At 39.5% G+C, this 14,383-nt stretch overlaps 1 protein-coding gene across 6 annotated transcripts in view; it reads left to right on the forward strand.

The window, feature by feature from the left end:
- The window catches only part of LOC102535243 (zinc finger protein with KRAB and SCAN domains 7-like), a 99,378-nt gene that overhangs the window by 48,507 nt on the left and 36,488 nt on the right, over positions 1–14,383 (forward strand). For 4 of the 6 annotated variants that reach the window (XM_072941096.1, XM_031686702.2, XM_031686701.2 and 1 more), the window contains one exon: positions 2,327–8,423. In XM_072941096.1, the coding sequence (XP_072797197.1) occupies positions 2,327–4,644 (2,318 nt within the window). In that variant the 3' untranslated portion in view covers positions 4,645–8,423. Of the gene's footprint in view, positions 1–2,326; positions 8,920–10,909; positions 11,225–12,235; positions 12,381–14,383 lie in introns of those variants that run through there. The other 2 variants (XM_031686709.2, XM_072941105.1) reach the window with 2 other exon arrangements.

Below are 14,383 nucleotides of genomic sequence, written 5' to 3' on the forward strand. Positions count from 1 at the left end.
TTCTTATATTCTTCTTAACGTATTTCTTTATTCAAACCGCTAATCCTTTGTCAAATGCTGCACGTTTTCCCATTTGTTTGCCTTTCACTGTTATTTATGAATTGTTATATTTTAAGCCTTAGAAATCTTTAATGTAGTCAAATAGCAGTATTTTCCTTTATGGTCTCCTTCTCCATAAAATATTTTTTTAAATCTCCTACATTTTCTTCAGACATTTTTATTGTTTCATTTTTACATTTAAGCTTTAATACATCTAAAATTTATCCTGATATACAGAGTGACATAGGAATCCAGTTTGTTTGTTTGCTCCTTTTTTAACCCAAGTGGCTTTCAGTAGTTCTAATGCTATTTACTCAATTATCCACTTTTTTTTAAGAATTTTAAAACATGCTTTATGTGTTAATTGATTAATTTTATGAAAAACACTCACCATGGATCCATACCTCATGCTACAAGCCAAAATAGGTTCCAGGTGGGTCTAAGAGTTAAACTTTAAAAGTAAGAAGAAAATGGTATTCCTTATTTATTATAGCTCTTTGAGGAAAGAGAAGTTTCCTTAACAAGTAAGATATACTCTAACTACAATGTTGTTGGGGCTTTGGGCAAATACCAAGTTGTTTATGCCCTTTGACCTAGTAATTCTGATTTGAGGAATATATCTTAGGGAAATGGTTCAGAAAGAGGGAAAATAAATATGTCTAAAGTTAGTCCCAGCGAGGTATTTATAATGATTAAAAGTTGAATACAATTAAATTCCCCAAGATAGAGAGAATGCTACATAGACCGTGGTGTTTTGACTTAGGGGTAGACTGTGACACTATCAAATATGCCCGTTTTGTGCACTCAGTTTCTATGCATTGATAAGCTGGTAGAAAAGCAATCTCCCAGATGGCTTATCCATTTTATGGATAGGTCACATTTTGTTGATCCATTCATCAATTGATGGACATTTAGTTTACTTCCACCTTTGAGCTTTTATTTAATTTATTTTTTGTTGTTGAAAAACTTTTATTTTTTTTTTATTGACATATAGTCAGTTTATAATGTTGTGTCAGTTTCTGGTGTACAGCATAATATTTCAGTCATACACATACATACGTATATTTGTTTTCATTTTCTTTTTCATTATAGGTTACTACAAGATATTAAATAAAGTCCCCTCTGCTATACAGAAGAAACTTATTGTTTATCTATTTTGTATATAGTAGTTAGTATCTGCAAATCTCAAACTCCCAGTTTATCCCTTCCCACTCCCTTCCCCATGGTAAACTTTTGGGCTATTATGAATAATGCTACTGTGAACATTTGTGTACAAGTTTTTGTGTGTATGTATGTTTTCATTTCTCTTGGATATATACCTTAGAGTAGAATCCCATGTTTTTTCTCTCTGTTTAGGTAGAAGAATAGTGTTTTTATACTCAAATAGAAGATAATGTTACTATTATTTACATAATTTTGCTTATTAGATAATTTGGAGGAACTAGTTTATAATTTTTCTCATATTTGAATGGTGAAAATAAGTTTCCAAAACATTTGAAATGTATATAATTTCATATTTTAAAAATGTTTGAGAATGTTGGAGTAGAAAAGAGGTTAAATAGTTTAGCCTCATTATTTTATAGATGTTTTCATGGTTTTTAGTGTCTCTATATTTTTTCTTTTCATTCTATGTTTATTCTCTTTTATGTCTAATTAAGTGAGGGAGTCTAACCCAGATCTGATATTTTGTGAAATGAATTTTAAAATTTCCATTTCTCAATTTTTAAAGGAATAATGGGAGATATATATAAATTCTAAGCAGTAAGTTGCTTATTAGTGTTTTTTTTCTGTAGGTTAACTGCTTTCGAGTAATTAAAAGGTGTTTATGCACTTGACTCTTCAAAAATTAACGATTGCTTTCAGAGTTTTGGGGTGTATTTTCTTTCTTTTAGAGTCCCCATCTTCCTAGCATGAAGAAAATAAAAAGACAGTTCTTTATAAGTGAAATGGTTCTATTCCACCCAACTTCTTGAGACTCAGATGTGAACCACCTACAGAAGATCCCATGTTCTTTCTCTGGGTCTTCCTTACATTTGTTTTTCAACATTCTTTGTATTTTTCCACCTGCTCCCTGAAGGCAAATAGGTTGGAAGTATCTCAGAATGAATTCTGTGTTAATCCATTTACAACATTCTGTCAGTGTAGCCTTCTGCTTTGTACCTTCATTTAATGAAAAGTCTCTCTTTTTTGTATGCATATAACAGTATCCTTTTAGCTTGTTTTAGAGTCATTTGAAGATCTTATTCTCACTAATGGTAACATTCACGTTTTTAATTCCTTTTACCAGAATGGGAGACCATGACTGAGAATGAGGAGGTGACATCAAAGTCAAGCATATCTCAAAGAGCAGATTCTCAGAAAGGAACATCAAAAAGACTTCAAGGAGGTGTACCCAAGGTTCTTGATTTTGAGGAAGATTGTGAATGGCAGGTTTTGGCAAGTCAGTGGGGAAATGAAACAAGGGAAAGAAATACACTGAAGAAAGTTTCCCTTTTTGAACAAGACAAGAAGAAAAGGACTCTACCAGAAAGACCAAGCCAAAAGTGGAAGGAATTTGGAGAGAGCTTGACTTTAGATTCTGCTCTTTCTGAAAGTTCAGTAGGCACCGAAGGAAAGAAGTTAAATAAATGTGATATATGTTATAAGCATTTCAATAAAATCTCCCATCTTATAAACCATCGGAGAATCCACACTGGGGAGAAGCCTCATAAGTGTAAAGAGTGTGGAAAAGGCTTTATTCAGCGCTCAAGCCTTCTAATGCATTTACGGAACCATTCTGGAGAGAAGCCTTATAAATGTAATGAATGTGGGAAAGCCTTCTCTCAAAGTGCTTACCTTCTAAACCATCAGAGAATCCACACAGGGGAGAAACCCTATAAATGTAAGGAGTGTGGAAAGGGCTTCTATAGGCATTCAGGCCTTATTATACATCTAAGGCGCCATTCTGGGGAGAGACCTTATAAATGTAATGAGTGTGGGAAAGTTTTCTCTCAAAATGCTTACCTCATTGACCACCAGAGGCTCCATAAAGGAGAAGAACCTTATAAATGTAACAAGTGTCAGAAAGCTTTCATTCTGAAGAAGAGCCTCATTCTGCACCAAAGAATTCACTCTGGGGAAAAGCCCTATAAATGTGACGAGTGCGGAAAAACCTTTGCCCAGACCACTTACCTTGTTGACCATCAGCGGCTCCACAGTGCAGAGAACCCGTATAAATGCAAAGAATGTGGGAAAGTTTTCATTCGAAGCAAAAGCCTCCTCTTACACCAGAGAGTTCACACAGAAAAGAAGACCTTTGGTTGTAAAAAGTGTGGGAAGATTTTTACTTGTAAGTCAAACCTCATCGACCACAAGAGGATGCACAGCAGAGAGAAGCCTTACAAGTGTACTGAGTGCGGGAAAGCCTTCACCCAGAGCGCTTACCTTTTTGACCATCAGAGACTCCACAATGGCGAGAAGCCCTACGAATGTAATGAATGTGGGAAAGTTTTCATTCTGAAAAAGAGCCTTATTTTACATCAGAGGTTCCACACTGGAGAGAATCTCTACGAATGTAAAGACTGTGGCAAGGTGTTTGGTTCTAACAGAAACCTCATTGACCACGAGAGACTCCATAATGGGGAGAAGCCCTATGAATGTCGAGAGTGTGGAAAAACCTTCATTATGAGCAAAAGTTTCATGGTCCATCAGAAGCTCCATACACAGGAGAAAGCCTACAAATGTGAGGACTGTGGGAAGGCTTTCAGTTACAATTCAAGCCTGCTTGTTCATAGGAGGATCCACACCGGGGAAAAGCCCTTTGAATGCAGTGAGTGTGGAAGAGCTTTCAGTTCTAACAGAAACCTCATTGAACATAAGAGAATCCACAGTGGTGAGAAACCCTATGAGTGTAATGAGTGTGGCAAATGCTTCATCCTGAAGAAAAGCCTCATTGGACATCAGAGGATTCACACAAGGGAAAAGTCTTACAAATGCAACGACTGTGGTAAGGTCTTCAGCTACCGCTCAAACCTTACAGCCCATCAGAGAATCCACACTGGTGAGAAGCCCTATGCATGTAATGAGTGTGGGAAAGGCTTTACTTACAACAGAAATCTTATTGAACATCAAAGAATTCACAGTGGGGAAAAAACCTATGAATGTCATATATGTAGAAAAGTCCTTACCTCTAGTAGAAATCTTATGGTGCATCAAAGAATCCATACTGGAGAGAAACCTTATAAATGTAATGAGTGTGGGAAAGACTTCAGTCAGAATAAAAACCTTGTTGTACATCAGAGAATGCACACTGGGGAAAAACCATATGAGTGTGAAAAGTGTAGAAAATCTTTCACTTCTAAGAGGAATTTAGTTGGCCACCAGAGAATCCACACAGGGGAGAAACCATATGGGTGTAATGATTGTAGTAAAGTTTTTAGGCAAAGAAAAAACCTAACTGTACATCAGAAAATTCATACAGATGAAAAAAACTGTGAATGTGATGAGTCTGAAAAAGAATTCTCTCAGACTTCAAACCTTCATCTTCAACAGAAAATCCATTCTGTGGAGGAATTCTCTTGGCTTCAAAATGCCAATGAGTCCAAGATAGAGATTCAGAAAATCTAATATTATATGCAAAATGAAATAGAATTCCTGACTCTTTAAGTACCTGTTGGATGAATGGTAGCATATGGTTTTTATAAGGGAAAAGAATCATGATTGACCCTTTTATAGACAAGTATGTTGCATGAGGAAGAAAGTTAATCTAGACGTTCAAGACTACAGAAACATAAACCAAATTCTAATTAAAAGGTACTCTGCTCCAGACCATTTGTTATGACCCTAGAAAAGGACTTTGGGGCAATTGAAGATTCTGAAGAAATTGGGTTCTGTCTTACAAGATGTAATGATGTCATTGTAAATGATAGCAAAAATATCTTTGTATTAAAAAGTGGACATTTTTGAAAAAATACATTTGTACATTTTAAAGATAGTATCACTAGTACAGAAAGTGCGTAGACAGTATGATTAAGACATATCAAACGTGGAGTTGGGTGGGCAAGAGTCTGCTGCTTGAGGACAACTTAAGAAGAACACTGGATTTAGAATTAGAAAACCTAGGTTTGGGTCCTGGCTCTTTCTCATTCTAGCTCGGTGATGCTAAGTCAGCCTCTATGTCTCAGTTTCTCTGTTAGTCAAATATTGGCATAATGCCTACCTCATATGGTGGTTGTGAGGATTGAGTGAGAGGATCATTGTCAAAGTACTTTATGAAATAATTTAATTGTCAATAAAGTTGGATAAGAGAGGTATGGTCAAAGTTCAGAACATGGCATAATGTGTTTGTACATTAAGTTAGTATTAGGACTTTGTGAACCTCAAAAGATGCGTTTTTATAGTAAGAGGAAGGATGGTGAATAGCTAACTTTGGAATATAGTACTCTAAAAAGACTTTAAAAACAGCTTTTAAAATGTGTAAGGGAAATAACAGATAATATACCTAGTTTTTATGAAAAAGGTATTGGCTTATTAAATATTTTGTCCAGCCATTAACATGATGCCAAGAAAAACAATTTATTTTTCAACCTTCGAATTTGAAGCCTAGCAGATGTAGAGTGTCAAAATGAAAGGACAGTCCTATGTTGCTTTCCTTGTTCACAGGAGAAAATCCTTAACCTCAGCCCCTGAGCTGATTATCCCTGCTACTGCCATTCTCAGTTGTAATCATGATTGCTGACATACAAATAACTTGTTACTCAAGAAGCAACATTCTGTCCTAGCAGTCAACTTACTACATGAGTTTTTCACACAAAGCCAAGCCTTTCAAAGCCCTGATTCAACCAATTCAGAATCCACCTCGGGTGGTCAGGCCCACATACTCCCAGCGAACCAGTCATTCATTTGGTCTGTACCCTTTTGTACATTTGTAAATTTAATTCTTCCTGTATCCTTGATTTCATAATTTTATGTTGTGATTCTCAAAATTCCAATTCTGTCGCTGGAATATAAATACGTTAATATTAGGATTGTGTTTTTTTAATACTAGCAGCATTGAATGGTGTGTTGATGATAATGTTATTAATTCAACTCCAAAGTTCCTTGAGGGCTGGTTCCTCATTCGACTCAAGAGTGAAAGGGCCGAGAGTGAAAACTGGAAGGGACCCAGGTTAAAAGTCTTGAGACCTGGGTATGAGTCAGCTGCTGCCACTTTTCCTTGGACAAATGCCTTCATTTCTTGGAGCCTTGATTTCCTCATCTGTTAAGCAAGAGGGAGAATATCTACCTCACCGAGTTGTTATGAGGTAATGAATATGAAGATGCTTTATGTCCATACTGAAGAAGAATCACCCCAGACTGTGTAATAATTACAGAGAGAGAGAGGTACTTTAACAATGGAGAGAGCTGGCATTTACTGCCTAATCATTTTAACAAAATGTAACATCACTAAAAGACAGAGACAACTCTCATGATGTACCTTCACTTGTGATGCAATAAGCCAAAAGTATAACCTGGATTTACCTAGCTACTTAGACCTGATTGCCAGTTTCCAGGAAATACAGGAGGCAGAGGAACAGGATAAAAGATACCATGAGTTACAAATTCAGAACATGGGCTATTGTGTGAGAAAATTACACTGGATTCTTCAAAAAGATATGGTGGAAAAGGGAGGGGGTAACAATTGTTGATGCTGGGTGTGTAATGAGAGTTCATTGTACTTTTGTATATGTATGAAATTTTCCATAATGAGAAGTATAATGGAGGCTGTTTTTTTTTTTAATGGAGGTGTTTAACATAGGACCTTGTGCATGATAAGCATGAACTCTGCCACTGAGCTATACCCTCCCCACTGATGGGTTTGTTTTTAAAAGATTAACTAGAGCCATAAGATACTGAGCCAGGAATGGACTCACACAAATGCCCAACTGATTTTTGACAAAGGTGCAAAAGCAATTCAGTAGAGGAGAGATAGCCTTTCAACAAATGCTGCTGGAGCAATTGCCTATCCATAGGCAAAAAAAATTCAGGAACTAAGACTAAGCAAAGAACTTGTAGACTTAAGCAAAGTATGCTCCATTAAAGGAAAAAAATGATAAATTGAACCTCATCAAAATTAAAATAATTTTCTTTGCAAAAGACTAAAGAGGATGAAAAGGCATTACATGCTGGAAGAAAATATTTGCAAATCATATCCAACGGAGGATTAGTATCTAAACTAGATAAAGAATTTTCAAATCTCAAAAGTAATAAATAGATCCAATTTGAAAACAGTCAAAAGACATGAACAGACATTTCACCAAAGTATAGTTGGCAAATGAGCAAATGAAAAAGGTGTTCAACATCATTAGCCATTAGGGAAATGCAAGTTAATAATCTGCACAGCTCTCAAAAAAGTGTTTTAAAGAAGTGAAAAGTAGTGTTAACACCAAATGCTGGCAAAGATGCAAAGGAACTGGATCTTTTATGTTGCCAGGAATGAGAAATGGTACAGCCACTCGGGGATAATTGGGCAGTTTCTTAGGAAACCAAATATGCACTTACATATGACCCAGTATTTGCACTTCTGAGCATTTATCTTAGAAATGAAAACTATTCACACAAACCTGTAGGTGACTGTTACTAGGAGTTTTATTTGTAGTAGTTAAAATCTGTAAGTAAAACCCAGATGTCCTTCAACGGGTCATTCAAACTGCAGTATATAGCATGGAATACTTTTTACTGTGCAATAAAACAATGACCTATTGATACCTGCAATGACTCAAGTGCACTTCAAGAGAATTATGCTGAGTGAAAAAATCCAATCTCAAAAGGTCATATACTGTATGATTACATCTATATAATATTCTAAAATGACAAAAGTATAGAGATGAAAAACAGATTACTGGTTGCCAGAGGTTGGGGATGGTGAGAGGGAGCTGGGGAAGAGGGAGGGGTAGCCCTTGGGAAGGTCTTGGTGGTGTTGGAACAGTTGTGTCTGTTGATTGTGATGGTGGTTACACAAATCCACACTCAATAAAACTGTGTGGAAGTGTACACACACTTGTACCAATGTCAGCTTCCTGATTTTTTTAACTATAATTATGTAAGATGTACCCATTGGGGGACACTTGTTGAAGGGTATTGTCTTTGCAACTTTCTGTGAATCTATAAATTCAAAATAAAAGGCAAATGAAAACTAAAGAGCCATACCAATTGCAGTGTGTGAAACTGATTTGGAGAAACAAAATTATGAAATATATATTTTAGGGCAGTTGGAAATTTGAATATAATTGGATATCAGATGATGCTAGAGAATTATTGTTAATTTTCCTACCTGTAATGATGGTATTGTTAGTTTGAAGATTATTATTATTAAAGGATGCATTTTGAAGTATTTGGAATGAAGTGGTTTGATGAAGACAACTTAAAAAAATGTTTTTCAGTATGTATAGGCGGGTAAGGCAAACAAAAGTATTACTGAGTACAGAAGGAGGATACAGGCATTCATTGTACTATCCTCTGTACGTTTGATGTTAACAAAATAAAACGTTTGGGGCAAAGTTATCAGGGCCGTCTACAGATTAATGCTTTGTAGCTTCAGGCTGCCGGGTGCACGCCTCGTTGACGTGCCCTTGCCCAGCCTCCGGATGCCCCGTTACCTGGGGCTCAGGGCCACAGCCCACCTGCAGTCCCTCGAGGCGCTTTTGCTCCTATCACTGGTCAGGAGTAATATTGGACACCCAACGAGAAGAGAGCACCTCCGAGATTCCTAGAGAGGCTGGCCTGGCGACTTGGGGAGCCGGAAGCCCATCCCCAGGCACTTCCTGTCCGGTCATTGTTCTCGCGCCGGTAGGCGCCGGGGTCCTTGCCGCCCGCCGTGTTCCAGAGCCGGCGAGCTCCGGCCGGGCCTCTCCGCAGCGCACGGTGAGCTGGGTTGGCGCGGCCTGGGCGTGAACGTGGGGGGCGCGGGAGGGGCCGCCCCTCGCGTCCTCCTCTGGAGGATCCCAGCCCTGTCCGTCCAGGGGCCGCTCGGCACGCCGCCACCTCGGAAACCCGGCTGTCGGCTGCCGAGGGCCTAGCCCGGGGGAGGTTGGACGCGGACCGCCCCAGGAGCCAGGCTGGCCCCGGCAACAGGGCTGCGTGGGGCCTGGAGGTGGAGGAGATGGGTTGCTGCGCTTGGAAATAGGGAAAGGACGTTGAAAGGAAGCCCTTGGTAGGAGTCTGGGGCTGGTGGCCGAGTAGAGTTTGATGAGCAGTCTGATGACACTACACAAGTAGGCAGTCTTGCGTGTACATGGCTGCAACCAGTGTTAAGGGCCTTCCTCCCTGGTAGAATTTAGCTAGTCATGGAAAGAATAATTCTCCAGAATAAAGATTTGTTGCAGGAATGGAAGTATTGCATTACTCAGGAAATGCAATGTATACAATAAGTTGCCATTAAGTTAACGTAGGATAAAGTATATGACCACTTCAGTAGCAGCAAAAGGGGACTTAGTGAAATGTAGCACTTTTTTCCTAATAAGACATATGAAGGGGAGTAGAAAAATTTTCCATTTCTTCATAATCAGCTAAAATGGTAAGGTTATTTTATTCACAAAATTTTAAAAACTCTGTTGACTTGGCTATGATACAGGGGTATTATTAAGTTGGTGGTGGTGGTGTGATTTGGTTCAGTCCTTTTAGAAAACAGTTTGGCAATATGTATTTTCATAAAATCCTTCAACCAGTAATCCATCTATTCTAAAGGGATAATTCGGCAACAGAAAAAAACTATTTGCGTGGAAAAAATCTCATTATTATTAAGAGAAGAAGCTGGAAACAAAACTTTTCCTAAAGCTGTGGTTAGTAAATATGGGCTGGCTAAGTAAATAGAACATAGCTGTAATTTTGAGTACTGTGCCAGAATGAGGTGGCTCTGTATGCACTTACAGTGAAACATCTACTTGAGACTATTGTGGAATATGGAAACTGAGTTCAAAAAAGCAAACAGTGCAGGTTGCTGAACAATGTACAAGTGTGAGCTGATGTATACTTTGGAAAAATAAACAATTATGTGTGAAGGTGTACATAAACATATGGAAATGCCGAGAAAAGACTGATAACTAATTACTCGGTATGTGTATTGTGCATGTAGGACATATGTTTACTGACTGTTTTCAGTGAGAATGACAGTTAACACCATAGGTTATTGTGTGGCTACTAAAAACAATGTGTGAAGAATGGCAACATGGGAGATCTTTTTGTTTTAATCTTAAGAGTAATACTTGGTCTCACAGGACACTTGGAAGAAATGGGTAAAAATCAAAGAAACAAAAAGAACCTCAATACCACCTGTGATTATGTCACCCAGGGATAACCACTCCTAACATGTTGATGTCTAGACTCCCAGTCTTTTTCTTGAGATTCATTTGTTCATGTTACTGTGTGTCCTTGGTGATGGAAAAAAAAATTCTTTGTGTTGTAATGTCCCTTCTTAAAAAAAAAACAAAACATGGTGATAACTGAAAATATGTATCCCCATTGTTACAAAGTTTAAGTCATAATTGTCAGTTTGGTTGGAGGTTTTCCCTTAAAAGAATTATCTTAAATTCTACAACATACGGTGGTTATCTCTGGAGATGAACCAGGGGTGATTTTTCTTAATCATTTTCTGTATTTTTAAAGTTTTTACAATTCACTATATTAACTTTGTAATCAGGTGAAAATCAATAAATATATAAAGTTGTTTGTAATGTGATTGTTATGGGGGTAAATTGCTTATTTATAGTCCAATCCTTTTCATCCTATTAAGGAGTAAAGCAGACCCTGTGCTGTAGTGGCTCCTGCCTGGTCATTGTTGAAATTGGCCCCATGGGCTCGGTGTCATCCAGGCAAACCTCTGTTCTACTGCTAACAGTGTTTTCTGATTTCTCAGTAGACATTACTTACGCTGGCCCTGGAAGGAACTCAAGAAGAAGCTTTTGAGATTTAAAGATTAGATGGGGCTTGACCTCTGCTGGGAAACCCCCAGCTATAGGAGTTCCCCTGCTGAGCAGAGAAGATGACTGCAGAATTGAGAGAGGCCATGGCCCTGGCCCCTTGGGGCCCAGTGACAGTGAAAAAGGAAGAAGAGGAGGAAACCTTCGTGGATCAGGCATCCAGCCAGCAAGGGCACTCTGAGAATATCAAAGTCTGGGCTCCTGAGGAGGGTCCTCAGACAGGCCTTGATGTATCAGAACAGGACGAAAAGGTAAACAAAGGTCTGGGAGGAAGGAGGGAGGAGGGACCTAATGATCTCAAGTGATTTCAGAGAGGACTCTGTCCCTCTGCTTCCACACCTGGAGTCTTGTTTCCTGGCAAAGGCTCTGGCCTCTAGTCCTTTGCAATATTATTGAAACATTCTCTTCTGATTGATGTGACATTCAGTACTTTCTGTAAACCAGTGCTTCTCAAACTGTGGTACCCAGAATTACCTGGGGAGCTTTTTATAAAATCATGATACCCATGCCATACCTCATTCTAATTGAATCAGAGTCTCTGGGGGTGGGACCCAGACATCTGTATTTTTAAGAAACTGTTCAGGTGATTCCAAGCAGGATCTGATAACTCTAACCTGTACTTCTCAAACTTTAATGTACATGGGGATCATGGTGAGGGGGTGGTCTGGTTAAAATGCAGATTCTGATTCAGGACGTCTGTGGTATGGTCTGAGATTCTGCATTTCTCATAAGCTCCCAGGTGATGGTGAGTCTGCTGATCTGCAGACCATGCTGTATACAGTAGTGAGGCTGTATGTTTTTAAACACACACCTTACCATTGCTAGCCAGCTGAGGACTGAGGTTCCCCCAAGCCTCTCTGTACTAGTATGATCAGAACCTTGCATCTTTGATCTTTTAGACCTTAGAAAAGTCTACTCTGGAAGCCTCCCCATGTGCTCTCTTGTCTTGTGATGCACTCACTGGCAAGTCAGGTTTGGGTGCTGGAGTGAGCAGTGAGATGAAATCATAGTGATCGGGAAGAAGGTAGCAGGCTTGCTTCTCTGTCTACCTCACCTTGGGGATTAGGAAAGGCTCTGGCTTCCTTTTCTTTTTTTTTTTTTATGTTTGGTGTTTTCCTTCCTTCCCTCCTTCCTTCCTTCCTTTCGTTTTTATTTTATGACTTCCAAGAATAGATGCTTATATTCTCATCCTCAGAGCCATAATCGTACTACCTCCCACCAACAGTCTCCTCATAAACCCACCTGTGCCTGCTTACCTCTAGGGTCAGAACATGTTCTGGGACATGGCTGTGGTCCTGAAACCAGTGCAGGAGGCACCTGCTGCTTCAGCCGCGGGCAGCTTCCCATTACCCGGGACTCTGGCCAAGAGCGAGCTGCTGGAGACTCATGGGAACATGACCTATCTAGGTAAGGTTCAACCGCCTGGTTCTGAATCTGACCTTTGGGGTTTCTCAAAATCTTTTTGGATTGTGGTGGTCTGGTCTGCTAGCCTGAGCAGCAGAGAGTATTGAAGTGTTGAAAGTGTCAGGGAGCACTGTAGAGAAGAATGCTGAGAGATGCCCATGCATTCGTCGCAGGAAATGGTTTATTTTGCACATGGTCTCAAGACACCAGACAGACACAGGTGAACTCCAAATTCACCTTTTAATCACGTTGATTGTTCAGCAAATTTCCTATCTGTTCATGCATGTAGACACATGTCCTCTTCATATGCTTCATGTTTCTTGTAGGCTGGTGAGCCTACAGGAGAAGCTGCCTGAAGTAGGAAGTGTCACCTTTTGTGGCGATTTTGAGGAAATGCACTGGGAATGTTCTGTTTTCATAGATCTCTGTGCAAATTCAAGAGGATTTTGAAAAAGAATATGAAAAAGAATATATATATATATATATATATATATGTATGTATAACTGAGTCATTAGGCTGTGCACCAGAAACTAGCACAATGTTGTGAATCAACTATACCTAAATTAAAAAAAAAAGATTTTGAGCAGTTGTGTCAGCCATAATGACATTCAAAGCTAGGTCTTCGTGGAGGATACTGATGGCTGCTTACCACCTGGTTCTCTCTAAGCTAGGCCTCAGGATATGTCTGGCTGGCAGCGGCAGAAGCTTGCCTGTGAAGGGGTGACATGTATCTGTGGGTCAGCAGTGTGGCAGCCATGAGTGTGTGCTGCGGAAGCAGCCCCTGGATGACTGCCGAGGCCCCCAGGTGCTCGCATGCTATGAGTCTGCCCGGTACTGGTCTGTGTCTGAATATTCCGAACCCACTCTCCTCCCTAGCCAAGTCCTCAAGCATTTGTGGACCAAGGCACTTTCTTAAACCAGTGTTGTGGGAATGGTTAAGATCGTCACCTTTCATTTTCTTGTCTCTTCTTTAATTCCTTAAACTCTCAGCAGCTTCTTTTCCCCACTTTCTGTTCCATTCTTTCGGGTGCATTCCCCTGTATGTCATTTCTTTTCTGTTTCTTGCCTTATCAGTCAGTCATTAATAGCCTTAAGTCCAACATCTACACCCATCCACCAGGAATGGCCACTGTTTTCTTTCTCTGCTGGTCCCAGCCGGGGCTGACCTCTCTGCCAGCCATTTCTGTCATAGAAGGCAATGGTTAGAACACCGAGCTCCAGCATTGAGAAGGAGACTCAGGTATAGCTGCTGCCCTGCCTCTGACAGCTCTTTGACCTTGAGCAAGTCCTTTCTCTTTCTGGACGTCCATTCCTGTTCTGTAAACTGGGCTGCATTCATTCCAAAAGTACAGGATTTGTTGGGGGCCTGCTTCCTGTGCTCTGGGTAGTGTGAAAGGTGCCAGGGATACAGCAGGGAATGAGAACAGCCTTGCTCTTTTTTAGCTCCCATGCAAGTGAATGAGAATAGTTTCATCTTGATGATAAAATTGTATAATATACATGAAAGTCTTTGGGAAATTTTGATGGGTTACTGGGTTAATGTCTGAGTTTTATTTGCACTTTCATATGTATTAATTAATATTGAATTTATCAAAGTGTATTCATTTAAAATCAAGTTTTTAGACAATTTTTAAAATTTCCTTTATACATCTAGAAAAATTCAGAATATTGCATACACAAAAGGTGTTTTTACATAACAACCAGGAAAGGAAGTGTGAAGAGGCAGTAGGGGAAAGAGGTAACAGGGAGGAAGTAAGATAAGAAAGAAGACAGAAGAGCAGTTATACTACAGGCAGAAAAATGGAAGAGATTAAAAAATCAGAGCAATAAGAATGAAAATAACCAGAGAAAGATTTGCCTTTCGGGTTTTTTTGTTTTTGTCACATTCAGGGCTCTGCTGTACCCAGTGCTCAGGCATTCCCCTTCTCTGACGCCGGCCTTCTTTCTGAATGGTTGTGATGGAGTTGCATGTAGCCATAACGTTAGCCAAGCAACCAGACTGGGG

This window comes from Vicugna pacos, chromosome 17 (genome assembly GCF_048564905.1).
Source record: "Vicugna pacos chromosome 17, VicPac4, whole genome shotgun sequence".
NCBI lineage: Eukaryota > Metazoa > Chordata > Mammalia > Artiodactyla > Camelidae > Vicugna > Vicugna pacos.